Source organism: Kryptolebias marmoratus, linkage group LG5 (genome assembly GCF_001649575.2).
Source record: "Kryptolebias marmoratus isolate JLee-2015 linkage group LG5, ASM164957v2, whole genome shotgun sequence".
In the NCBI taxonomy this organism is placed as follows: Eukaryota; Metazoa; Chordata; class Actinopteri; order Cyprinodontiformes; family Rivulidae; genus Kryptolebias; species Kryptolebias marmoratus.
In genome coordinates this window covers 24,474,557-24,500,501 of record NC_051434.1, presented here as the reverse complement: position 1 = coordinate 24,500,501, position 25,945 = coordinate 24,474,557, and the positions used below count along the sequence as shown (strand labels likewise).

Below are 25,945 nucleotides of genomic sequence, written 5' to 3'. Positions count from 1 at the left end.
CAATTACATGATAATCCATCTTTTATGGCAGTATTTTTGTTCTGATATATGTTTGTTTAAAACAAAGAGAAAAGAGTTGTCTCAGAGCCTCCTGCCTGCTGCTTCTCCTCCATCTCTAATAGGAGGAAATGGCTTGTGGTGAGGAGAGCAGCCAGCCCTTCTGTGGGAGTTTAATTCAATCACAGCTCGGGTCAAAAATGAATTAAAACTCTCATTTAGCCCCCCCTTCCCTCCCCCTGTGTTTCAGAGACTAAGCTGGATGCTGAGGCTCACAAGGAGAGATTTGGGTGTCAGCTTTGGAGCGCTCTGTCTGTGAGTCAGCCATCACTCACCAGCTCCATCTTTTTTTTGTTATTTTAATTTGCTCATGCTCACCCACACACAGTGCACACAGCGGACCCAGTTGCAGATGATTCAAGCAAACAGCAAGTCACAGACTGGACTTCATATTTCACAGAGCACAAACACAAAGCAGTCCACTTCACAGGACCGCTGACCTTTCTACACAACACTGTAACTAACCACTGTGGACCACGGTCATTTATTATATGGAGCAAAGCACCGTGAAGTGTTCTGTGTCGAGGAGAAAGGGAGGAACCTGTGTGCTGTAACCCCCACAGGAAAACATCTCTCTCCCAGTACTGCACGTGTTTCAATTCAGAGTCGATTTGTCGACTTCTATTATCACTGCAGCCACGTGAATGCTTTGTTACATCTATTGTCAGGACACAGTGCTGAATTCTATTCTTTGACTCAAAAGATTGGTTTGATAAAATAAAAACTACATGTATATTTAAATATATTCTATGCCACTTAAGAAATGGGCAATACAAGAGTGCTCCAAGCAAAATAATCTAGAAGCTTGGCGCAGTTTGTAACGCTTAAAGCAAATACAAATTCTTTTCTTCAGCTGGAAATAAGGAAAAGAAAAAAAATGTTACTTTCTCCCCGAAGTGACGTTTAGAAACCTTCAAACATAGGACGTGAGCTCCCCCTACTGACCAAATACAAAATGGCTTCCGAAACACACGGAATGGGGGCGAAGCCAGTTGTGGGAGAGGCTAAAGAGCTGAAGAGAGGAGGGGCTGAGAAACACCTCCATCTAGTGGACGAGCACAAGAACTACAACTAAAATGAAAAGTCATTTTATTTAAAGCTTGAATTTAAGTAGTCAAAACCTATGGATATTAAAATATAAATATGAAGCTAGTCAGAGTACTTTATAAAAAACTAAATAATTAATATGTAAAGTGTGATCTGACTATTTATATCATGACCTACTGTCAACACACTTGACAATATGAGATAAACTAATTCTAGCCTTGTTATGACTTTTCACTTATTAAATTGTGGGGTTCATGAGTTATTTATTCAAAATAACAATATTATTGTGTCTAGACAGTTGTGATTTTCTATATGCACGAATTTGTCCATAATTTTATCTTAAACAACACATTTTAAGTCTTTTTGAAGGGATATTAAAAAGTATCTTTGGGTACTGGCTGCTTGTACCGGGACTGAGCTGATTATCAAAGATAGTTCGTAACAGTACGTATTTATTGATTCATGTCAAACCATTTCATAGCAATTTATGAATCATTCACACGTAAAAACAAGTTCTTCAAGAGACCAAAAAATGCGTCTACATATAACATTTCTTAACAAAGTACTTTTTAATTTGACTAAATCATTAGTTACTCATAACTTTTCCAACTGTGTGATTTCCGAGTGGCCCCTGAAGGCAGCACAACGTTGTCAAGACTGATGTAGCAGCCTGCTCCATATACACGTGTGGAGCCAATGTGAGAGTCGGTGGGTCTTCAAGGAGCCACTGTAACCCAACAAGTTAATTTAGGGGTTTTTAGATTTTATCTGGCTAAAGACACTGTGGTCGTCTTCGTCGCCAACTGTACGTGTAAAGAGGAAGCTCTCGCTGAAGATTATTTTGGTAAGTTAAAATATGACGCCGACAAAAGAGAGGCTAGCTTGGAAACATAAGCTTCACGTTAAGTAAGGTTAGCTTCCGGCCTGAGTCACCAAAGTAAAATTATTTTTGTTTAAATGTGCCATGCATTTCAGTACAGTGCGACAGTAAGACGAACAACACATGAGAAATAGTCTAGTAAGATAAAATAAAGTATAAGATATATGATCCGTACTCACATTTTTGATACGCGCGTTTCCATGTACAGTTAACTACTCTTATTTTGAAAGCAACGTGAGGCATTTTCCTGTTAGTTTTCTAGTTTGTTAAACACAAGAACATTAGCAACAATTTTTGCTCAAATAGAAGACCTAAAACCGGGAATTCGCTGTGCAAATAAGTTATTTCGGTTTCCCCTGCAGACACTAAAGAGACCATTGTTGTTGTGATTTGACGATAATATCTGCTGATACTGACGCATAGCTCAGAAAGCTAACATCCTTGCGCGGCATTACTTTGGGTGTGTTTACTTTAATAACAGTGTTATCCTGAACGCCAGGTTTTGTTCTTCCCCATCAAAAGCGCATGTTATTCCCGCCTGTTCGGTGTACGGAGTGTGAGTAACCAAGCGCCTCCAGCGTGTGGCGCTTAAATATGGCGAAGCAGCATGTGTTTTTTCAGACTCCCGGAACAACACGATGCAGCTTTTAAGAATTATAAAGTTATTAGCTCGTTAATTATCGCCCGCCCGTGTGTGTCTTTGTCTTTATGTTACTTAAATATCTCACGTCCCCATAACGGACTTTAATAAGACTGTCGCAAACTACTGACTGGATGTAAATCTATGGCTGAACAACGTTTAGAGTCAGTCCAATTCAAGATGGATGCTACAGCTAACTTTAACCAACACAAAAATGCCTGAAACTCAGCTGATTTTACAGATAACGGTCTGAGATTTAGTGTGGTAGTAGCTGAGAGTCATCCCCAACTCATACTTTTAGTGCTAACTAATCATACAGGTATTTAGTTTTAAACTTTGGCATTACCTGTTGGAGTCACCAGCACAGACATGGCTATAACTGCGTAAAATCATTTGCATAAAAGGTTATGTGCTGTTTGAAGGCCTATTTTCTTGTTCACAGTAGTAAACAGTTAAATGAACCATAGCACAACAACCACAAATGCCATTGTGTGGAGAAAACGTTAAAACCCAAAGTTCAACTATTGAATTTCCCACTGGGCTTTCAGGCACTTTCACAAGATAATCGACTGGAGTTTGGTCAGGTTGGATTCTAACCTGGTGATGGCCACCAGTTTGATGCAACACAGACAAAACTAGGAAAAATGCAAGTTTCTGTAAGAATGCTGAGTGCTAGGCTAGGTTGCTAAAAGGTATCACAACCAAATCTAAACTTAGCAAAACCTAAGTTTACTTACTCAGCTAAATGTAACAAAACAGTAGCAAAATTAAAACTGTATGTAAAAGTTAAAATTAGCAACATTGTAGCAAAAAATGAAAGAAACAGTAGCTACTAGCAAAGCTGTAGCTAAAAGCTACAATAATCCAAACTGTAGTAAAAGGTTTACATTTTTAAAACAGTAGTGAACATCTAAAATTAGGCAAACTGTAGTTAAGACGGGACAGCATTGTAGGGTCGTGGTTAGAGCGTGTTGAAGGTCGCAGGCTGACCACCTGGCCTGAGGCCATCCTGTTCTCCCTGTTCTCTGTGTTCTCCCTGTTCTCCGTGTTCTCCCTGGTCTCCGTGTTCTCCTTGGTCTCCGTGTTCTCCGTGTTCACCCTGTTCTCCGTGTTCTCCCTGTTCTCCGTGTTCTCCCTGGTCTCCGTGTTCTCCCTGGTCTCCCTGGTCATGGGGTTTCTCCTCATACTCCAGCTTCTTCCTACAGACCAGACACAGGCATGTTCGGTTCATTGTCTGTAGGTATGAGTGAGTGTGAATGGTTGTTTGTCTCTATGTGTCCCGGTGATGGACTTGTGACCTGTCCAAGGTGTCCCCTGCGTCTCACACAGTGACTGCTGGAGATAGACACCAGCTCCCCCCGACACAGAAAGGAGAAGCGGCTAACGGAAGTGGATAGATGTAGTTAAGACAAAATTAGCAAAACATTAGATAATAAACTTGGAAAGTCATATCTAAACGCTACAGTTAGCAAAACTGTAGATAAAAGCTACTATTGACTAAAAACTAAAGTAACAAAACAAGAGCTTCAAGTTAAATGTAGCCAAATCATTATCAAAGCTGCAGCATGTAGCAAAAATGAGCAAAATCAAATTAGAGCTAAATGTAACAAATCTGTAGCTAAAAGCTACAATAAGCCAAATCATACCTAACAACTAAAACATGCAATACTGTAGCTAAAAGGAGCATAGGAAGACAAAAATAGATTTCAGACATCAAATGGAATTTATTGAAGAGATATCAGTGTATTTCATGAGTTTTTTGTAGATAAAGGTCAATAATTCAAAAAGTATAAAGTCATAGTGCACTATACCCACCTGAGCTGAATGTTTTAATTTATGAAGAGTTAAAATGGCACATAGTGCAGATGTTAACGACAGTGTAAATGTTGAATCAGCATTCACACAATAACACGTTTTAGAGCCTGCCTTTTCTGTACAGATAAATGGCCACAATGATGAAATACATCCTGGTAACCGGAGGGGTCATCTCCGGCATCGGCAAAGGTATCATTGCGAGCAGCGTGGGCACGATCCTCAAGTCATGTGGTCTGCGTGTAACAGCCATCAAGATTGATCCTTACATCAACATAGACGCAGGCACCTTTTCACCCTATGAACACGGTACGTCAGTGAACAGGGTCAGCTGAAATAGCCCCATTTTGTGTGTGTGTGTTATGATCATTTTACGTTGATTGTTCTCAGGTGAGGTGTTCGTACTTGATGATGGGGGGGAGGTGGACCTGGACCTGGGGAACTACGAGCGCTTCCTTGACATCCGGCTCACAAGGGACAACAACCTGACGACAGGAAAGATCTATCAGTCGGTCATCAACAAGGAGAGGAGGGGGGACTACCTGGGGAAGACTGTGCAGGGTAAGTCTAAGTCCTGGGAAATTCACCCCAAGGTCAGACCATGCAGTGCTCAAAGGAATGAGCTCCTTCTCAGACTCTACTGACCTCAGTTAGCAGGTTAAAGTTTAAAGTTAGGAAAAGATTGAACCAATATGGCTCCTTTGGAAGTGTTGCAGGAGAAAGTTACTTCTCTCTAAACAGAACATTTCAGTAGGTTTGTACAGTTTGACCTGAATGAACCTTTGGACACTTGAGATCAAGGTACACATGTTTACCCATAATGCTCAGGGCCATATTTGGAAAGCCCAAACACATCATTGCAGCTGTCAGCCCAGCTGTGGAGGGCTGATGGTTTGGGTACTGGGCATCTTTCAGAAGTCATTGAGTCGACCATGAACTCCTCTGTAGACCAAAGGACTCGAGGACATCTGTCTGACAGCTGGAGCTTGGACCAAACTGGGTCATGATGCAGCAAGACAATGATCCCAAACACAGCCAATAATCTACAACAGAACTGGTTAAAAAGAAAAGAATCAAGGTGCTCCAATGACCTGAAGAGAGCTGAGCAGAAACCAGTGTCTGCAAATCTCAATTAACCCAAGCAGCGTTGGAAAGAAGAGCAGGCCAAAATTCCTCCACAACCATGGGAGAGGCTGATCAAAGTTTACAACTGAGAGTTCTGGCTGCTACAGCAGCTTCTACATGCTGCTGGATGTGGGGTTTTTGTTTAATAAAGAATGACAAGTTGGAATCTGTTGGATGTTTTTGTTCACTTGAGGTAAGATTTGATAATTATAGAACCAGGTCATTTTTATTATGTTCTGATACAAAAAAACAAAACCAGAACCGAAGGAGGGTAGACTTTCTTTTCCATGATTGTATCTAAATTTTCTCTGAGGGCAAAGCTACACATTAGTAAATGTTTCCTGTGACAGAGGTTCTGCTGAAAATCCTGTTACACTTACCTCTGTTCCAGTGGTGCCACATATTACGGACGCCATCCAGGAATGGGTTGTGAAACAGGCTAAAGTGCCCGTCGACGGGGATGAAATCGAGCCTCAAGTCTGTGTGATTGAGGTAAGCTGAATGGTTGACATTAAGAGTCCCAGCGTTTACCCTTCTATGGCTGTGAATCTGTTCACCAGGAGTTCCTTCATGTGGCGACACGCTGTCCCTCATACTGCCATCAGTCCTGTTCTGACTTCAACGTTCAGCTTCCCTGTGACTTTTTAACACTTCTAAATGTAATACAGCCAAAGCCAGAAAGAAAAGCCATTAAACAACAACAACAAATCAAAAGCCTAGCATTCCTTCAAGGGATCCTTGATCCTTTTATGCCAGAGTTTTAAACAAGGATCAGCTGACAGGCGTGTTGGTCAAACCTTAAAAATAGCGTTATGCTGGTTCTCATATTGCAGAATGTGTTTGAGCTTGTAGTCTGTTTGAAGTACTACTACTACTCCAAACTAGCTAACACACAACTGACTCCATTAATTATTAGCAAAGTTTTAAAAATCAGATAGCACTCACTCTCAGCCACTACCACAACAAGCTTACTAGCTAAAGAACTGACTGAATTCCAGCCATGTCTGGGTTTCCTAAGGTTTCATCTTGAATCTGTTTAACTCCAAGAGTTAATCCGTTGGAGATGGACATCCAGTGGTTAGATTTTAAGGAGTCTCATTAAAACCAATCCAGTGGTTCATGACGTGGTGGTGGTGGGGGGGGCTAAAACCAAAAAGTAGTAGCAGACTCAACGTTGGGTGATGGTGCTGCACACATTTAGTGTTTACCTGTTTTCCTTAATAGGAACTGCTCTGAAGCAGGTGTCCACATACCAACAGATGATGGATTTCCTGTCATTGTTCTGCTCTCTCACAGTGATCCTAATTATTAATGTTTGTGTTTGTAGCTTGGAGGCACTGTCGGAGACATCGAGAGCATGCCTTTCGTTGAGGCCTTCAGACAGTTCCAGTTTAAAGTGAAGAGGGAGAACTTCTGCAACATCCACGTCAGCCTGATACCACAGGTGAGACGAGCACCGGCAGGCAGAGAGTTTCAGGGGACTGGAAGGTGTCCCACACACAGCCACATAAATGGTTGTTTTTAATGTGTGTGTTTTTGTTTATTGACAGCCGAGTGCGACAGGAGAACAGAAGACCAAACCAACCCAGAACAGTGTCAGAGAGCTGAGAGGTCTGGGTCTTTCTCCTGACCTGGTGAGTTGGACGTGTCCATGTGTCGTCTCTGAACTATCACTGGACTCAGACAGGAAGATTAATCACCTGCCGCCGAAGGCAGAACAGCAATCATGGTTTTGCTCCTGTCTGTTTCTGTGTTTGTGAAATATTTCACCCACTGGAAAGATTTTAATGAAATTTAAAGGAAGTAATTATTGGATGTACAACGACAACCTGTCGTGTCAACCTGATTCAAGATGGCCTCCACAGCCAACTGACCTTTGGAAACACTCATCCAGTTTTACAGATATTGATATGATGGCAGCTGAGAGTCATTGACAACAGTCCAAGCGCTGCACATCATACAAGATCCTGCCTTCAAACTTTGGATTAACTGCTGGAGTCAAACTGTTTCTGTCCTCACAAACACGTTTATAACCAGTGTAACTCACAGCGGACACACAGCTAAATGACCGGGACATGTCAAACCCATGAGATCACACATAACATCCCTTCCAAGGTTTGACTGAAACTCTCCTTCTAGATTCAAACTCTGGGCCTCTGATCTTCTGCTCCGTTTTTCCATAAGGACCCCATCTTTTCTCAAAGCTCATTGAAGTTTAATTTTTCCATCTTTGCTGACAGATTATGTGCCGCTGTTCCACCGCTCTGGAGAATTCTGTCAAAGAGAAGATCTCAATGTTCTGCCATGTAGAACCTCAACAGGTAGGCGAATCCTCAGTGAGCCAGGGACGAAGCAGAGTCCCATCGTGGCACTAAACGCTCTGCCGTTCCTCGCTCCAGGTCATCTGCGTGCACGATGTCTCGTCCATTTACAGAGTGCCCTTACTCCTGGAAGACCAGGGCGTGGTGAGCTACCTGAGCAGGAGGCTGAACATGCCCATTGAGACGAAATCCAGGACCATGCTCACCAAGTGGAAGGAGATGTCAGACAGGTAAGTCAGCAGAAGGATGTTTCGTTTTTTCCCTACGACCAGACTAAAAACAGTTAATTATCACATGACTCATCACGGTGGCTGTTTTAGAATCTGATGAATTAAACAAATATACTTGTTTTAGTGATATTACCGTCATCATTAACAGCTATCTGTGGCAGTTGCTCCTGCAGCACTCTTGTCCCTGATGTATGGCTGCGTCATGGTGGACCATGGATAGAGAGGCTGTATGAGTTTAAATCTCCATAAGGTTTTGTTCAACACTGGCTGGTTAAGGTTTCTAACTGAACTAACAGTGATTGTAGTGATAAGAGTCCTCCTCCATGCGCTCTCACTCCCTGAGGATCTGCAGTTTGTTTTTTTTTTGGCCACAAACAGCCAGCTTCTGCAGCTGTACAGAGAACAGAGATGGCCCACTCCACCAGCCTTTAAAGAAACAAAATAACAAAATATTCAAATGCATCGCCATGCAAAGGTACCTGGACTGGCAGTTTGTCATCCAACCCTGCCGTCCAATTACAAACGTGCAGAGGAAGTTGGGGGCGTGGCTCGGGGGGTGGCGTCTCCCCCAGCCACAGTGAACTGGTCTTGTTTTAGAAACTGATTCCATGCCATGACCCTCATGGAGGGGGGAAGCTCGGTAAACGCTGGATTATTATTCAGACTAAACGTTGTGTTTCAGTGTTATATGTTGTGATTCTCAGTAAAATGCCCCCCCTCCCCTGGTTCCATCCCACAGGCAGGAAACTATAGGAACCAAAATAGTCTCCTTCATTGCAATTGCCAAAATGTGGAAAAACACTTGAATTGTTCTGAAGAATCCAAATAGTAACTAATTGTGTGAAATTCCACGTTTTAAAGGACCCAGTATTTTTAACACATCTGTAGGTGCTACAGGTCAGATTCTCACTGCTCAGATACTTCAGGACGTTACGACTGACTTTGTTTTTTGTACTTCATTCATTTTTATCAGGAAAAAAACTGTAAATGGAGATCTCCAAATCCTTCACATTTTTTGTCCTCTTTGCATCATTTTTAGCTTTTAGCTACTGTTTTGCTAGTTTTAGCTTTTAGCTGTTATTCTGCTGGTTTTAGCTTTTACCTAATATTTTGCTAACTTGTAGCAATTTGGGAGTTTTAGTTTTCAGTTATTTTTCTGCTAATTTTGTTAAGCCATTGTGCTAATTGTAGCTTTTAGCTATTGTTCTGCCAGTTTTAGGTTGTAACTAGTGTTCTGTTAAATGTAGTTTTTAGCTCTTGTTTTAACCTTATAATTCAGTATGCAGTCAGCATTGTGGCAGCATCTGCTGACTTCTCCTTTATTAATATTGGTTTTGTCATCAAAGGTCAGACCGGTTGCTGGAGCAGTGTTCCATAGCTCTGGTGGGGAAGTACACCAAGTTTTCCGACTCCTACGCCTCTGTCATTAAGGCCCTGGAGCACTCTGCTCTGGCCATCAACCACAAACTGGAAGTTAAGGTTTGTATGAACCCACTGCTGAAATCTGTCATGTTAGAAAATATCTCATGAACCACTGGATGGATGTAGACAAATTTATCCACATCTGTAACTTTTGGAGTCTACCAAAGTCAAGATGGCTGCCACAGCCATCTGACATTAACCAACATAAAAATAGCTACAGCTCAGCAGATTTACAGCTATAATTTCATTTGGAAGTAGCTGAGAGTCATTCTCAAAATGTCCTCTGAGCACTAACACATCTTTCAGTATGAGATAATAAATACCATCATGCTGGTTAACTACAGTTCTGTCATTTCTCAACATTACCTTTAAGGCTTTGAACTTTATTTAGTCTTTGGAAACTGTTGATTATTACTAAGGCTTGTTTATGTTGAGCTTAATTTTAAAACCGATGTAAAAGAAGTGATTCCCAGTTTCTAACTGCATGGTTCTTGTTCAGACCTAATCTAAATGGGTTTTGTCTTTTCATTCCGATTCCATCGCCTCCCATACACAACACCTGACACAGTTTTTGTGAGGAACAGCTTGTGTAAAAGTATTTTGTCTCTTTTGGTTAGTACATAGATTCAGCGTACTTGGAGCCAGGAACTCTCCAGGAGGAACCAGTGAAATACCACGAGGCCTGGCAGAGACTCTGCAGTGCTGAGTGAGTTCTGCATGAACGGCTTTAACTGATCATACAACATTCAACCTGAAGGTTTCATTTAGTTTCAAGTTTAATTTTTTTTATCCACACAGGGTGAGAATTTTACACACTCACCTAAGGTTCTAGAATGTTGTTTAACTTAAAAACTTCCTGTTGGTGAACATGACGGACTGCAGCAGGTAGTTTCTCTTTGCCAACATAAAAACACTTTAGTTGAACAATGGGAACTCAGAGAAGACTAAGGACTAGAAATTGGTTTGGAAGTTCAGAAACCCAGGAACCACCAAGGTTCAGGCCTCCCATATAGCAGTAACTGCTGGACCACCTCAGTGAAGCCAGTTCTCCATCACCATGGACTCCCAAAACGCCACACCTTCAAGTGATGGAGAAACCTTTGATGGTCAGATGGAACAAAGATGGAGCTGTTTCCCCTTAACGACATGGCCACATGTATGTTTGGAGGAATGATGGGGAGGCACCAAACCAACTGTCAAGCATGGTGGTGGTAGTTTCATGCTGTTGTACATGTGACCTCCAGGTTCTTTGGCTTCACCTCAGTTGGTTTCAACATCTGAGCAGTTTAAACTGGACAATGGTCCAAAACACACATCAGAACTGGTTTCTGACCTGGGTTATGGTAAATTGTAAATGGCTTGCACTTATACAGCGCTTTATCTAGTCCAAGGACCCCAAAGCTCTTTACACTACAATCATTCACCCATTCATCCTCACATTCACACACTGATGGTGGTAAGCTACATTGTAGCCACAGCTGCCCTGGGGTGGGCTGACAGAAGTGAGGCTGCCATCACACCGGCACCACCGAGCCCTCTGACCACCACCAGTAGGCAAGGCAGGTGAAGTGTCTTGTCCAAGGACACAACGGCTGAGACAGCTGGGCTTGAACCAGCAACCCTCCGACTACAGGACAGACCCCCCTACCTCCTGTGCCACCGCCGAATGGATATACATTTAAGCCTTTATGAATAATTTTGACCCCGAGAATAAATTAGAATTTGTTCATCCACCTTTTTTTTTTTTAAATGATTAAAGTTCTGTGTTTTCTCTTCATTCTGCCCTGAAAGAAACTTTTCCAATAAATCAATACAAAGAAATAATAATCTGACACTCATGGTGTACAGAGTTCTGACTGGAACTGTACACATGTACTTGGCAGATGTTGTTGTTTTGTTTTGTTAAATTGACTTTCTTTGGATTTCAGTGGCATCCTTGTTCCAGGAGGTTTTGGTGTCAGAGGAACTGAGGGGAAGATTCATGCCATCAGCTGGGCCCGGAAGCAGAAAAAACCCTTCTTAGGTAACGGATCGTTCTTTTCATGCTGCCTTACTTCATATAAAACAGCAGTATCACCAAGTGTTTCTGCCTTTCCAGGTGTGTGTCTTGGAATGCAGCTGGCTGTCTGTGAATTTGGCAGGAATGTGCTTGGCTGGACAGGTAATAGAGCTCTGAACCTGTTTCACTGTCTGTCCAACCAGAGATCATCTTCTGTCCTCAGAGACCCAATAAAAACTATTAACACCATGAAAGTATTTTAGTAGGAGCTGCTTGGATCTGCCAAGTTGAAAAAGGGTCAATATGTAGTTTATTTTGACTGAGTCTAAATCAGCTGATCACCATGAAAACCAGAGTCATCTGAGCTACATACAGACATCCATTTTGTCGAGGCCAGTTTCATTGGTTGGTTTATATCATTTTGTTGAACCAAAATTCAAAAGCAATGACTGATTTTCATTTTATTTTTATTTTTTTTCAGTAAATCTTTTTTGTATTATTCCTTCTGTTCGTTTCACGTATATCCGTATTTAATTACCAAGAAACGGAGAGACAATAACCGCGGTGTAACTGATGCTTTTCTGTTTCTGATATAGATGCCAACTCCACAGAATTCGACCCAGAATCCGAGCATCCAGTGGTAGGTGATGTCAGCTGCTGCAGTTCTCCTAAAGAGGACACATCAGTTCATGTTTGACTTTCCTCTCCCAGGTCATCGACATGCCAGAACACAACCCCGGCCAGATGGGCGGCACTATGAGGCTCGGGAAGAGGCGGACTATTTTTAAGACCTCCAACAGTGTTCTGCGTAAGAGCAGCGTTCAGCGGACTGTCCACCAGCCGCCCGTCTCTGTCTCCCTGTTGCGTTGTGCTTATAGGTGATTTTGTGTTGTAGGGAAACTTTATGGGGATGCAGAATATGTGGACGAGAGGCACAGACATCGCTTCGAGGTAATTCAGACCATCATGCAGGAACAAAAACAAACCAAAAGCACCTGGGATTTATTGTTTTGTGTCGCATTTCAAGGTCAATCCAGAGCTGAAGAGCCACTTTGAAGACAAAGGATTTCGGTTTGTAGGTCAGGATGTGGAAGGAGAGAGGATGGAGGTCATAGAACTGGATGGTAAGAAAACCTAAATGTTGGCTTTAACCAGTATCTGACTAATCAGGTGATTTTCCTCTTTCAGTCTCACTAATGTCTGTGTTTGACCAGAGCTGTGCAGCTGCTTTTTTTTTTTTTTTTAATATCACGGTGGATTTTTGTGTGCAAGGCTTACAAATGTGTATTTTAGGCCATGCACTCCACTCCCATTGTAGCCACGTTGGCAGCTGCCCTCATGTTTATGATTTGATCTGCTGGAGTACATTTAAGAAATGGACTTCTAGTTACAATAGGAATGTGATCGTGGCCACCTGTCTTAAAATCTGGCTTCAGTTTAGCTCCAAGCCCACCCTGTCCAGGCTCTGCTTCTACAGAAATATTTCCTCCATGTGGGCGAGGTTGGCTTTGTGTGGTGGTTCTACTTCTGCCTTTTTTATTTCAACAATCAGTGAGAAACAACCTGGTTATTGATTCTGTCACTGACTGAAACGTGTCATAGTTCTGCAACATTTAAATAAATGTTGGATTGTCAAATAAGATGAAATAAATTCTGCCAATATCTTCAAGTCAGTGTGTCATTTAGGAGTTAATTAAATGCTGGCATTTTGTAAGATTAAATCACTCAGTTCTCTTTAATAAGACTGACCATTCTAATCTTTAAAAAATCTTTGCAATAACTTTTTATTTAAGACATGATTTTCAGCTCAAGAAACTAAAAACGATGCTTGGAAATTTCAACACAAGTTATTCTTGCTGTAAAAACAGATTGTGCAACATGATCTAGAAAAAGGCTGCTTGCTTAATTTAGTTAATAAATACTAATTTGTACATTTTGAGAATATATAATAAATGAAGACGCAGCGACAGTATGGGACAAAGTCAGAGTTCAATAAACCTCGATTTGGGGGGGGGGGGTCCTGACTTTAACAGCAAGAGGTAGTTTATTCTGATTTAGTTTTCTGCAACATGTAAGGAATATTTTATCAGGATCTATATATTCTTTACCATTCATTAACAGGATACCACCTGCTCTGATTTTTCTTTCCTTCTTGGAACTTTGAGCAGTAAATGCTGCAACGAATGCCTCTTTATGTAAACAACTTCACAGCTGTAAGGGCTGAACATAAGACCCTCACACTGTTGTCGTTCACCTCAGATCACCCGTACTTTGTTGGCGTGCAGTACCACCCTGAGTTCACGTCTCGGCCCATCAAGCCATCACCTCCGTACCTTGGTCTGCTCCTGGCAGCTGCAGGGAAGCTGCAGAGTTACCTACAGAAGGGCTGCCGTCTGTCCCCACGGTAAACAGACCACTGGCCGGCTCATTATCCATGCGCACACACACCATGAACTAACAAAGTTCTCTTTCCAACTTACAGAGACATGTACAGTGATCGGAGCGGCAGCAGCACGCCCGACTCGGAAATATCAGAACTGAAATTTCCTCCTGTTACAGATTCTGCTTGATTTGACAAATGTGACTTCATCCTCTGGCTTTTAGTATTGGGCATGCACTGACAGGCAGCTTTGTCCATTCAAGGAACCAAGCAAAATTCATTTAGATTTGCATATTTAATGGAACTTTTGTGGCCTTATTGTATATAACTGTTTTATTTCTTTTACTGTATTATGTGCAGACAATACAATAAACAAAAGCCACAAAATGTTTTTTCCTCCTTTTATTTGAATTAAAAGTTTGATTTAAACATTTGATCCTCATGTAAGAGTTGCCTTCACACACCAGTCTGGACTCCTGTCCGACTCTGTGGATCAGACTTCAGCACCTGAGAACACAAAACTCATTTTTAATCCTCACTTGTGAAGTTCTTTGGACACATTTAAATTAAAACAAGATCTCAGTCCCATATCCGCAAACTTCATCCAGCAGTCCACATTGTTTGGAAGCTCATCATGGATCAGAAGCAGCAGTGTTCTGTAGATGTAACATGCATGCATACCTTTCAGGTGCAAATCTGTAGCCCCCACACAGATCCAAGAAACCAGAGACCCAAGGCTTCTTCACACCTGAAAGTAATGACAGGTGTGTTAATTGAGAACAACTTGTCAGTGATTTCACTGTAGGGCAGCTGAGTGGCTGCTGGTGGCAAAGAGGGGCCTCAACAGTCAAAGACCGCCCAATCCTCATCTCGCATGCATTTGGAGAACCAGAAGCTATGAGGAGCTCGGATCCTTAGGATAGCATGCTATAAACCAATGAACTGATCGTTTGTAGAGGAAAATTACCATGATGTTTGTAGCTTCCATTTGGTGACATTTGTTTCAGATATCACCTTAAGGGAGGAAAAAAATAATCCTTTAGCATTTGAAAATAGTTGTATGCATTTATTTAAGAGAAGTGGCGGCTCAGTAAAAGAATGTCTCAATCAAGATTCTTCTCAGTGAGGGCAAGTTTGTCATCACAGCCAGAACAGTTGTACTGCACATTATTCAGAAAATTTACCTGCAGGGTTCTTTTCTGGCATGTTTATGCAGTTTTAGTGACAGCCAAAACCTGGAACACATGAAAATATTTGTAGTTATTAAAATTGCCCTTTCCTGGGAGTTTATTTGGCTCAGCTCAGCTGTGAAGGGCAACAAACTATGCCAAACACTAACCAAGATGTGACTGTCAGACTTAAATGTGGCATTTTTTGTCTCACCAGTGCTGGTCCTTAAACTATTTCTGGATGTGCACATTTATTGTCATCTTCCCCTTGTGTGTAAAATTTAACCTACAGTAGTGCACTTCAAATGAAGACTGAAAGTTGAGAATCCTCAACACTTTAGTGACACTGTTAATAATTAGTCTCCACCAGTCAGTTTAGTTTGAACTGGCTGAGAACCACTGGACTCATTTTTAAAGCAGTGGTGTTTAATCCTGGTCCTGGAGGGCTCATATCCTGCATATTTTACATTTTTCCCCTGATCTTTAGTAGATCTTCAAGTTCTGCAGAAGCCTGTTAATTGCTCATTCAAATCAGGTGTGTCAAAGCAGAGAAACAACTAAACCATGCAGGACAGTGGCCCTCCAGGACACCACCGTGTTAAAGTTATACACATTTTCTCACTCTAGTTAATTACAAATGTCCTTCCCCTAAATGTTGCTGGAACAGTTACTTTTAAACTGAACAGCGACCGTCGGCGAAAGTCTTCATCTTGGCTTCCTTTTGACCGCTCGCTGCTACACAAAGCACGAACGGCTTCGATGGGAGCCTGTCACACCAAGCGTTTCCATGCCCAGAGAAACTCACCAGCATCCTGCGCCTCCGTCCATACTGAGAGCTGAGGACGACGTCCCGCTGCAATGGACCCTGAAAGGAGAGGGAGGGTGGAGCGCTTACAAACTCAGGCCAACTGGAAAAGCTTCTACATCACAGGGAAGTTACCATTGGTGAGTTTTATAAATGCTAAACTATTCAAGGATTACAACTACAGGTTGAAAACAGATCTATTGCATACTAGTCTATTTCTAGTTTGCAGCGCATGTGAGAACTGTTAGCATATAGAGAAATCGCTTCCAGTCTAATATTTAGAGTACAAAAACCATTGTTATTTTAATAATTTATAAGCTGATAGAGTTACTGCGATTCAAAGTAACTTTGTCGTTCTGGGCACATTAATGCAGCTCATGAACAAGGCCGCACCACGTGGTTTGTTCCCGATTAGCATTTATACCACCTTTAAGCTCAATTAAATTCTGCAAGATAAATACAAAGTAAACTCGACCTTTACCGCTACATTAAAACTCTTAAATGTTTAATCTCGCCTGGTGTAAATATGACGTCAGTGCGTTACGATAATCAAGAAGAGTCCGCGCGCCACAGCTAACGTGGCTAGCCTACTAGCTTACACACTTTAGCGGCTTGACATTAAAGATTATCCAAAATATGTTTACTGAATAATCACTCGTAAGAGATTACAATATATATGAGGAACAAAGCAAAATCTGCAATTTTACCAAAACTGAAGCTCGGCCCAACTTCCTCCTACGGTCAAAGTTGTGCAGCGGAAAGAGGAACGGTGCTGCTCTCCGGCTGTTTTTATACGCTGGCAGTTCGGTATTCACCTCTGATTGGGCCGCGCAGCTCACGTGAACAGCATGCATGATGGGAAATGTAGTTTTTAAAGGTTCGTCATGAAACAAGCTGATTTGTGACGTTTACCAACACTTAAATATCTTAGTTATGTTTTTACATATCAATAACGCCACATATTTCTTTTTATTTCGCCGTCTCCCCCTGATAGGGCCGCGAACGGCTTGCATGTTGGGAAAAGTAGTTTTCTTTAGGTTTGTTAAGCTGGTTTGACACGTTTGCCAACCCTTTACGTATTAAACGTATTGAAACGAACAGTTATTGTTTTTACGCGTCATTGCTTTCACATTTGTTTTCGGAGAAGAAAAATATGATTGTAAATTTAATTTAAGTAACATGTTTTAGAAATGAGCAAAAATGGAGTCTCTTTAGCCTTCAGAACCACGGACAGCAACACCACAGATTTGAAGCATTTGGTTTTGGAAAAGCAGTTGAGGCGATAAGTTATTCAAGTCTGAATTGCGATACTTTATGTAACGAAGCCGCACACAGGTTTTTACTCAAATGTGGTGAAATAATGTTGACACCAAGGCTCCTGCAGCGTGTTTATAGGGGTTATAGCAGCTAGTAGAGCAGAGGTAAAGCTGTCACATGATTGCTGCGGTCTCTTCCTGAGCAGCAGGAGCAGCAGGAGCAGCCGGGGCTCCGGGTAAACACGCCGTGCGCGCGCAGGGCTTTGTTCACACGCGCCTCATCCTCTCGTCATGCCATGGATACTTTGTGGCAATACCAGTTCCGAATCATCCTGCTGGGGGACTCCACGGTGGGGAAGTCGTCGCTGCTGAAACGCTTCACGGACGGGATTTACAGCGACGTGGCGGACCCCACGGTCGGCGTGGACTTCTATGCCCGCTCGCTTGGCATCGAGCCCGGGGTGAAGATAAAGCTCCAGCTCTGGGACACGGCGGGCCAGGAACGATTCAGGTAACCAACACCTTTCCTGGGGGAGATTTGACGTTTAGGAGGCCTTTTGTATGTCGTTTAAAAATAAATAAATAAATAAAAACCTTGATATGAAACGAGGCCCTTTAACTGTCTCTGGAGGATGTAAAGCAGCGAGTGTCGAGTCTAAACGGGTCAGGATGAGCTGATAAAATGGTTCTAGTCTTTATCATTCATGCTTGGATGATGGGCAGCCTTCTTATATTTAGGCCTCAGTGTGATCCACATTCTGACTCCACTGTCTCCAAGGCAACAGAGGTAGGACAGGTCAGTCCAGACTCCCTTATATCTCACTGAAATGATGCTTCATCTCTTTTAAAACGTGGTTCATTTAAAATCAGTTGTCTAATGAATATCTACCTGTGTTTACTGTGTGATAGAGTAAACAAAAAATGCACAAAGAAATGATTAGTTGTTTATTTTACAAAGATATGTTAATATTATAGGGAAAGATTTGTTGGTACCCTTAAAGAGGTGAATAATCTTTGGATTATAGTCATGTTTTAAACTAAGTATTAGACCGTAGCTCCTTACAGTTTTCCATCAGCCATCCAGCCTGTTTAAATGGAACACACAGCCACTGGGTGGTTTGGTGTGGTTGTGTTCCCCTCACTGAGCATGGAGCAGAGAAAGCAAAGGAGAGCTGTCTGAGGAGCTCAGAAAGAAGATTATAGATATCCATGTTGATGACCATCTCCGAGCAGCTTCATGTTCCTCTGACCGCAGCATTATTACAGTCGAAGGTTCATAAGACTGCAGCCAACCTCCCAGGATGTGGACGAAAGAGGAAATGCAGCCCCAGGTTGATCAACTGACAGTGCAGATGGTAGAAAAAGAGCAAAGGAAACCATCCAAACCCATTCAAGCTTTCTGATCACACCATCCCTTACATTTTGAATCATAATGGGCTCCATGGAAGAAGACCCACGAGGACTCATCTTCTGACAGAAAACCCCCCAAAAATCCAGATAGGAATTTACCAAAATTCATGTTGATAAGCACCAAAGTCTCTGGGAGATGTTTCTGGGACTGATGAGACCAAACTGGAGCTTTTTGGCTCCAGTCACATCAGTTATTTTTAATGTTTTTAATTAATGAGGAATGGTACAAATAGATTTCTCCATGTCTGTATTTTTGTTTTTCATTCTCAGTCATCAGGCTTGTTGCTCCTTTGTTTTCATGTGTTGTCGCTGTCAGAAAGGGTTTCTTTTCTTTTTAAAGTGGCTCCACTCTTAGATCTGCTTTTCCTTTCGAAGCCTCAGAGGGTGTTCCCTGTCAGGCTTCACTAAGCTTTAGACTTTCACTTTTCCACAGAATGACTGTGTGGAAATGCTCTTGAAATCAATCACCAGTTTTCACAGGTTTGGACCTTGTGTTCATGAAACCTGCACAAAATGCAAGCCTTTGCTCTTCTCCACCATAGAACTTAAGTGCATGTTTGTTTTCTTACAAATGGGCCTAAATCAAACCATTATGTACAGCAAATATGCCTAAATACACTTGACTCTTTGAACCTGCTTAGATATCTGACTTGGTATCATAGATGTACACACATAACGTCGATCAGACTACATTCAGAGATGACTGTGCACACTGTAGCATGTAGAATGCATTTATCTGCCTGCGCTGCCTTCATTCCAAGCAGAGTCGAGGAATGTGGTTATGCAACTGACACAGACGAGTTTGGATGCAGCTCTCCAAACAACTGACATCATGATGACACTGTTAGGCTAAAACTGATTCTACAACAGGGGAAATCAGTTTTTAATACTCTGCTGATATATATTATTTAAGTTTGCCCACCTAAAAATAATGACCAGTCTTTAATTTATACAGAACAAGTGCAAAATACAGAAGAACTTGCAACAAGTTGGGTCTTTCTGTAAAATGTCAAAAAGAATACAAATAAAAACACAATGCAATGATTTGCAAATCTCTTATACCCACATTTTATTCACAAGGAAATGGTAAACATATCAAATGTTGAAAAAAATGTATATTATTTTTTTGAATTTGATACAGCAACACATTTTTAACCAGTTGTTCCAGGTCCATGTTTCCCTCTGTGAAGCATCCCCTCTTCTTTTAACAACAGTCTGTAAACATCCAGGAACTGGGGAGAGCAGCTGCTGGAGGCTTTAGAGGAAATACTGTCCCATTCTAGATGTTCAACAGTCCTGGGTCTTTGTTTTACGATGTGCCAAATGTTTTTACTTATAAAGAGGTCTGAACTGCAGGCAGGTCAGTTCAGCAGCCAGACTCCTCTACGATAAACCCTGCTGCTGTAATGGATGCAGTCTGTAGTTTAGCATTGGCTTACTGAAACATGCAAAGTCTGGATGGGAGAATATGTTTTATAAAACCTGGATATACTTGTCTGCATTGATGTGTAATCTGCCCATACCAGAGGAACTCATGCACCCCCATACCATGAGAGAGGCAGGCTTTTAGTGTGTCCTGAGAACAAGCTAGACGGTCCCTCGTCTCTTTAGCACTGAGGACGTTGTGTCTGTGGTTTCCAAATAGTGTTTCACATGTAGGTTTGACTGACTCCAGAACAGTTTTCTGCTTTGGTCCAGAGTAGATGACAGAGGTTCTGGGTGGTGATCCCGTTTGGCTTCTTCTTTGCCTGATAGAGCTTTAAGCAGCATTTGAACTGTGATGTGTGGAAGTGTTCCTGATGTCCAGAACAGAACCAGAGTTGTTTTTAATGCAGTGGCCCCTGAGGGCCCGAAGATCACAGGCATCCAATGTTGACTTTCAGCCTTGACCTTTGACCTCAGAGATTTCTCCAGATTCTTTAAATCTTTTGATGATATTATAAAATGTAGATAATATTTTATAGATATTTGAAGTCTTCTCAATTTTCCATTGAGGAACATTAATGTAAATGTTTCTGAAATAGTATTTGCATGAACCTCTATAAACCTTTTCAGATTGTAGTTGTTTTAGGACAGAAGCAATCCATTTAGGTCCTGTTTGAAATAATAGTTTATTTTATTTTCAATCTTAAGTAATTCAACAAAGTATTTACAGTAAGTAAGATTAATTCTTCTTAACCTTTCCACAGATTCTCACTTCAAAATGGTCAGTTTGACTTGTTTTTCTGGTTTTGTGACTTGACTTGACTTTGGTTTGTCTTATATTATGTGAGGTTACATAAAACTGGGCTTCAGGCTTGTTTTGTAAAGACTGCTAATTGAAACTGACTAACTTGTAATTTTCCTCCTCAGATGTACAGTAAACTCATCTCTTCAGCTTCTTTCTGTTATTTAAGGGTACCAGGCATTCTTCTTTGCAGATGGTGGTTGTATTAGCTCAGCTCTTATAAAATGACAAGCCTGAATAATTTTGTCTTAATATTTTTACCCACCAGGTCAATCACGACGTCATATTACCGCAACTCTGTTGGGGGACTGCTTGTCTTTGACCTGACCAACCGCAAAACCTTTGAGCATGTGAGAGAATGGCACAAGGAGGTGAGTGAGCACATCCTGCCTCACCACATGGTCTACATCCTGATTGGCCACAAGAGCGACCTGAACAAGGACCGGAAGGTGAGCCGGGACGAGGCAGAGCAGCTCGCTGCCGAGCTGGGCATCCGCTACATCGAGACATCAGCCAAGTGCAACAGCAACGTGGACCGGGCGTTTGAGCTGCTGACCAGAGACATCTACGAGCTGATGAAGATGGGCGAGATTGTCACCCGCGACGGATGGGACGGCGTAAAGAGCGGCCTCACTGCCAAGGTCCTTTATCCGGGCGAGGAGGAGGAGGAACTCGCTGCTGCGTCTCCTGAGAAGGGCTGCCACTGCTGACTGATAGCTCTTTGTGTTGAAACACTGTCCCATTGCACTGAGAACTCACAAACATCCATCCAAACCCGATGACTCAGGCTCAGCACCCTGTGACATGTATCACTTCCTTGTGATTTTTGTCCTTTTTTTGTGTGGGTCACTCTGACAACTGTTGGGAAATGGTTTGCCTTCCAATCGTATTTGGAAGTTGTATCTCGTAGTTCATGTGGTGTAGCATGAGTCAAGCTGCTTTGGTTGGGAAAAAACAACATGTCAGAAGGATCAGGTCTTTGAGTGCAGCCTTTGCTTCTTTTCTCAGCTTTATAAAGGCACAGGTCTGGTGTTTGTACCTGTCAAAGTTCATGCAATGTTTGGCTGAAATCAGTTGTGAATAATGTAGAAATGATGGTTGAAGCTGTTCTGTTGGTGGTGTAACCAGACAGCACCCTGCAGTAAGTGTTGAATCAATGTGCTCCTCCTGCTACTGTTAGCTGTGTTTACTCACACCACCCTGACTCAAATGTTTTACAAATAGATGTCTAAAAGAGTAGAGATTATTTGTAGTTAAGGTGTACACATAAAGATAGAATATTGTATTTAGGGTCGATGATCCCATTAAAGCATCTGTAAATAACATCACTAGCAGCAAATACTGAACCAGAGGTTCATTGTTGGGTTTTCTTTCCTTTAATGGCAGAAAAAGAAGAGTTTCATTGTTACCTGCAGATATTTGCAAATCTAACAAACATCCTTTAATTACGTTAAAGGTTCAATTTTCAGACCTAGTCCACATGTTGCTGGGTCTTTATCTCCACCACATTGTTTGAAGAAAGGATACCATCCACACGAACCCACTGAATTTCACCACTGAGCTTTGTTTTAAACATGCTAAACCCATAGGGGGACATGTTTAAATCATCATTTATGATTGCTGATCCAAAACCATCCACGGCAACGCTGAATGGCGGCGGCATTGTGCCTCCGTATCGGGAGGGACAGCTGGTATAAAACTGCTGCCCTCCAAGCGCTCCTTCTCCTTTGCAATTCAACGTATTGTAGCAGTTGGGTTTGTAAAAAAAAAAAAAACAGGCAAAAAGCATCTGAACCAGGTAAAAATCATCCCCTCTCTGATAGCAGACATTTTCCCTTTGCTGAATGGTCAAACAATAACAATCATTACATATTTGACATCAGCGCTACATTACTTGTCACAGACTATAATGCACTGACCTTTAAATCTCCAGTTACCAATGTTCACACGCAAACAGAAAAATAGAGAATTTGCAAGTCTTCATTTTGGCTGGAGTTTTCATTATTAATTGTTTTTAGTGCTATTAAACGGCGGTTACGTGCGAATGAAAGGCCAAATTGCATAAAAATCTATTCAGTTTAACAGGATATCCAGCTACATGTGGACTAGGCCTCAAAGAAATAAAAAGGACTGAGAAGTGGTAAGTAATAAACTGGTTCACATTGATGTGATGTGATCCAGAGGTAACAGATGTAGGGAGTGTTGGTTTGAAGTAACAAGCCTGTGCAGCAACATGACCAGTACTGTTTATTTCACCATGATGGACAGAAAAAGATTGCTGTGCACTGTTTACAGCCACATGCATTTAGCACAGCGCCAGTACAGAGACAACCCTAAATCCAAAAAAGTTGGAACGTTGTGTAAAATGTAGTTAAAAACAAAATGCAATGATTTGCAAATCTCATAAACCCATATTTTATTCACAATGAAACAGTAAATATATGAAATGCTAAAACAGTACTGGGTCCTCTTTGCCAAATGTTTCATTTCCTGATGCGCCACCTGTTTTCAGAGGGTGGCCTCAGCTCCCAGACTCCTCCACTGTGTAGCCATGCTGTAATGGATGCAGTCTGTAGTTTAGGATTGTTTTGCTGAAATATGCAAGGCTTTCCCTACAGAAGACATCAACTAGATGTAAGGATATGTTCTCTTTAGTATCCCTTACAAAAAAATCCCATGAAAATCACATGTGACTTTCACATGTGATCACATGGGAATCACCTGTGAAAACATGTGATTTTTTTGTGGATTATGTGACCCACATGTGAAAAATGGGAATCACATGTGATCACGTGAATTTCGTGAGATTTTTCTGTAAGGGATAAAGGACTTGGCATCCCTAGTTATCAAAAATAAGTTCAAATTTGAATTCCTCTGACCACAGAACTGTTTTCCACTTTAAATGAACTTCGGCTCATTGGCTGGATGGCAGTGTTTTAGGATGGTGTTTACATACGGCTGCTTCTTTGCATGATAGAGCTTTAAGCATCAAATAAATGTTTCAAAGAGTGGGAGGTACAGTGAACTGTGTTTACAGACAGTGATGTGTGGAAGTGTTCCTGAGTCCATGAGGTGATGTCCAGAACAGAACCAGAGCTGTTTTTAATGCAGTGGCCCCTGAGGGCCCAAAGATCACAGGCATCCAATGTTGACTTTATTTTGATATTATGAACACTAGATGATGGGATATCCATCCCTCTTCCTTTCATTCAGGGTCGCAGGGAAGCTGGTGCCTATCTTCAGCAGTCACCGTGTGAGAGGCAGGACACACCATGGCCAGGTCGCAGGTCCGTCACATATTTAAAGTCTACCCAATCTTCCACTGATGAATATTATTCTAAAATGATTCTGTTATTTATAAACAAAGTTTTGCACAGACTGGTGAATTACTGCCCATCTTTACCTCTGAGAGATTCAGCCTCGCTATAATCTTCTTACTGACCCGTTGCCATTTAACCTAATTTGTTACAAAATACTCCTCCAATTGTTTCTTATATACCTCCTTTATGGCCTTTTGTTGCTCTATCCCAACTCTTTTGAGATGTGTTGCTGCCATTAAATTTAAAATTGTGTACAATTTCTTATTTTAAACATGTGATATGTTTGCAATGTTCATTTTGAATAAAACATGGGTTTGTGGGTTACACCTTGCACCAGAGTCCATGTGTTGTTCGCCCTCCCAGCAGGATGAAGTCCATCAGAGACGTGAAGGACAGAGGCAGGTTCTGTAGGTCGCTGGGTCCAAACTAGCAGTTCGACCAGCATAGAAAAGGCAATCCGCCGTTGGTGGGTGTTGGGGGTTTTCTAAGTTACCCAACCTAAACAAAGAACCACAGAGAGAGAGAGTAAATTGTCTTTTAGGATACTTTTGCAAAAGGAGAAGTCACTTGAGCAATGACCTTTTGGGTTAAACTCCAGCGAGTTCTGAAGTCCTGTAGCAGAAGCATCTTTTTATTAGAAACAAGGAATGGGTGGGGGCTGAATCGGTCAGGACCGGTTCTGCCACACAGATTAATCACACAAACAGAACTTACAGCATGTAGTGAAACATTCTGTCTATCAACCCTGATACAAAGATTATCAGAGGTACAGTGACGTTACTTGGGTGATTGGCTGATGCCTGTAAGCACGATAAAATGTAAACATGATACAAATGAACTCAATTAATATCTCTGACATCCGGTGTGACACGTAGGCATGTTTTACACATAAACACAAAGGCTGGTAATATTGAAAAACCCGAACAGTGGGGACCAAGAGGATGAGAGGGCAGGGAGCCAGGAACCTGAGACGGTACCTAAAACTAGCATCATATCCAGCTCCTAATTTTCTTTTACTGCTGTTCATTGTCCATTGTGAATTGTTTTATTGGAAACAATGGAAAGGCAGGTTTGGTTTGTGCCACTGATGATGGCTGAGCATGAGAACTGTTTTGGTGATTTTAGGGAGAAATTCCCCACTTTTAAGAAGGAGCCATACAGATCACATGATTCTCTGATGTAAGCTGCACAGGTTCTTTAAAAACAATCTTGATTTGTTAGAACTCACTAAATGTTTTCCTGATATCTTCTACGACCCAGAGACGCTCTCCTTGGCCCTCACCACACTCTGTATACATCCAGCTCAACCTAACCTAGAGGCCCCATGCCTTTAAGGGCCCTTTGTGATGATGAAGAAGCATAATCATTCAAATTTATAACACTTATCTAGCCAGATTTAAATAAGAAGCTGTTTCCAGGCAGAATTGCACTAACTTATTAGCTCTCTGACTGTTGACTAGAAATCCAACAGAAAGAGCCCTGTCACACAAAGAGCAAGTGAATTATTTATACTCATTCAAGTTTGGTTTTTCTTTCAGACAGTTACCACATAAAATTAAATCTGTTGTTTGACCAATCTACAATCAGTTGTTCTGTAATATTTCAAACCTAGCAGAAAGTTTAAAGACTGGAGAATGCTGGCTGAGTAAAGAAACAGTGAAAGGGGGGAGTTTCATTAAAGTTTTGTAGTTTATGAGATATTTTACTAACAGACAGGCAGAGCTGACTCCAGTAATCAATGCCAACATTTCAAACACAGATGGTGTGTGATCAGTTAGCATTCAGTCTCAGCTACTATCACAGTTACAGCCACGTTTGTGTTTCCTGAGATTGATTAGCTGTGGC

General features: G+C 41.7%; 2 protein-coding genes, 1 long non-coding RNA gene and 2 other non-coding genes across 5 annotated transcripts; 2 read left to right on the top strand and 3 right to left on the bottom strand.

Moving 5' to 3' along the window:
- The first annotated feature begins 1,766 nt into the window (after nucleotides 1-1,766).
- On the top strand, nucleotides 1,767-14,304 carry ctps1a (CTP synthase 1a). The gene is made up of 18 exons (XM_017431885.3): nucleotides 1,767-1,948; nucleotides 4,564-4,745; nucleotides 4,827-4,997; nucleotides 5,953-6,053; nucleotides 6,889-7,005; nucleotides 7,112-7,195; nucleotides 7,802-7,882; nucleotides 7,961-8,112; nucleotides 9,459-9,591; nucleotides 10,152-10,240; nucleotides 11,463-11,557; nucleotides 11,633-11,695; nucleotides 12,130-12,173; nucleotides 12,245-12,341; nucleotides 12,429-12,484; nucleotides 12,561-12,657; nucleotides 13,793-13,937; nucleotides 14,016-14,304. Exons 2-18 carry the CDS (start codon nucleotides 4,568-4,570, stop codon nucleotides 14,101-14,103), a joined length of 1,791 nt encoding a protein of 596 aa, XP_017287374.1. The 5' UTR covers nucleotides 1,767-1,948; nucleotides 4,564-4,567; the 3' UTR covers nucleotides 14,104-14,304.
- On the bottom strand, nucleotides 14,301-16,695 carry LOC108245188. The gene is made up of 6 exons (XR_001808961.2): nucleotides 16,595-16,695; nucleotides 15,888-15,947; nucleotides 15,098-15,148; nucleotides 14,881-14,927; nucleotides 14,595-14,661; nucleotides 14,301-14,420 (listed from the first exon to the last, which is right to left on the bottom strand). It is a non-coding gene; the product is annotated as an uncharacterized LOC108245188 (long non-coding RNA).
- Nucleotides 14,711-14,843, bottom strand: LOC112451146. Its single transcript, XR_003039901.1, has one exon. It is a non-coding gene; the product is annotated as a small nucleolar RNA SNORA44 (small nucleolar RNA).
- LOC112451145 lies at nucleotides 15,718-15,853 on the bottom strand. The gene has a single exon (XR_003039900.1). It is a non-coding gene; the product is annotated as a small nucleolar RNA SNORA16B/SNORA16A family (small nucleolar RNA).
- Nucleotides 15,915-24,424, top strand: rab42a (RAB42, member RAS oncogene family a). Its single transcript, XM_017431873.3, has 3 exons — nucleotides 15,915-16,027; nucleotides 17,350-17,654; nucleotides 21,049-24,424. The coding sequence occupies exons 1-3, from the start codon at nucleotides 15,941-15,943 to the stop codon at nucleotides 21,488-21,490; spliced, it is 834 nt and encodes a 277-aa protein (XP_017287362.2). The 5' UTR covers nucleotides 15,915-15,940; the 3' UTR covers nucleotides 21,491-24,424.
- Nucleotides 24,425-25,945: the final 1,521 nt, after the last annotated feature.

Bases quoted from the DNA above. Each gene is read 5' to 3' on its own strand.
- ctps1a (XM_017431885.3), top strand. From the start codon at position 4,568: ATGGCCACAATGATGAAATACATCCTGGTAACCGGAGGGGTCATCTCC. The intron at 9,592-10,151 runs GTTTGTATGAAC...TCTTTTGGTTAG, and splicing joins ACCACAAACTGGAAGTTAAG to TACATAGATTCAGCGTACTT. The intron at 13,938-14,015 runs GTAAACAGACCA...TCCAACTTACAG, and splicing joins GGCTGCCGTCTGTCCCCACG to AGACATGTACAGTGATCGGA.
- rab42a (XM_017431873.3), top strand. From the start codon at position 15,941: ATGGACCCTGAAAGGAGAGGGAGGGTGGAGCGCTTACAAACTCAGGCC. The intron at 16,028-17,349 runs GTGAGTTTTATA...CTTCCTGAGCAG, and splicing joins TCACAGGGAAGTTACCATTG to CAGGAGCAGCAGGAGCAGCC. The intron at 17,655-21,048 runs GTAACCAACACC...TTTACCCACCAG, and splicing joins GCGGGCCAGGAACGATTCAG to GTCAATCACGACGTCATATT.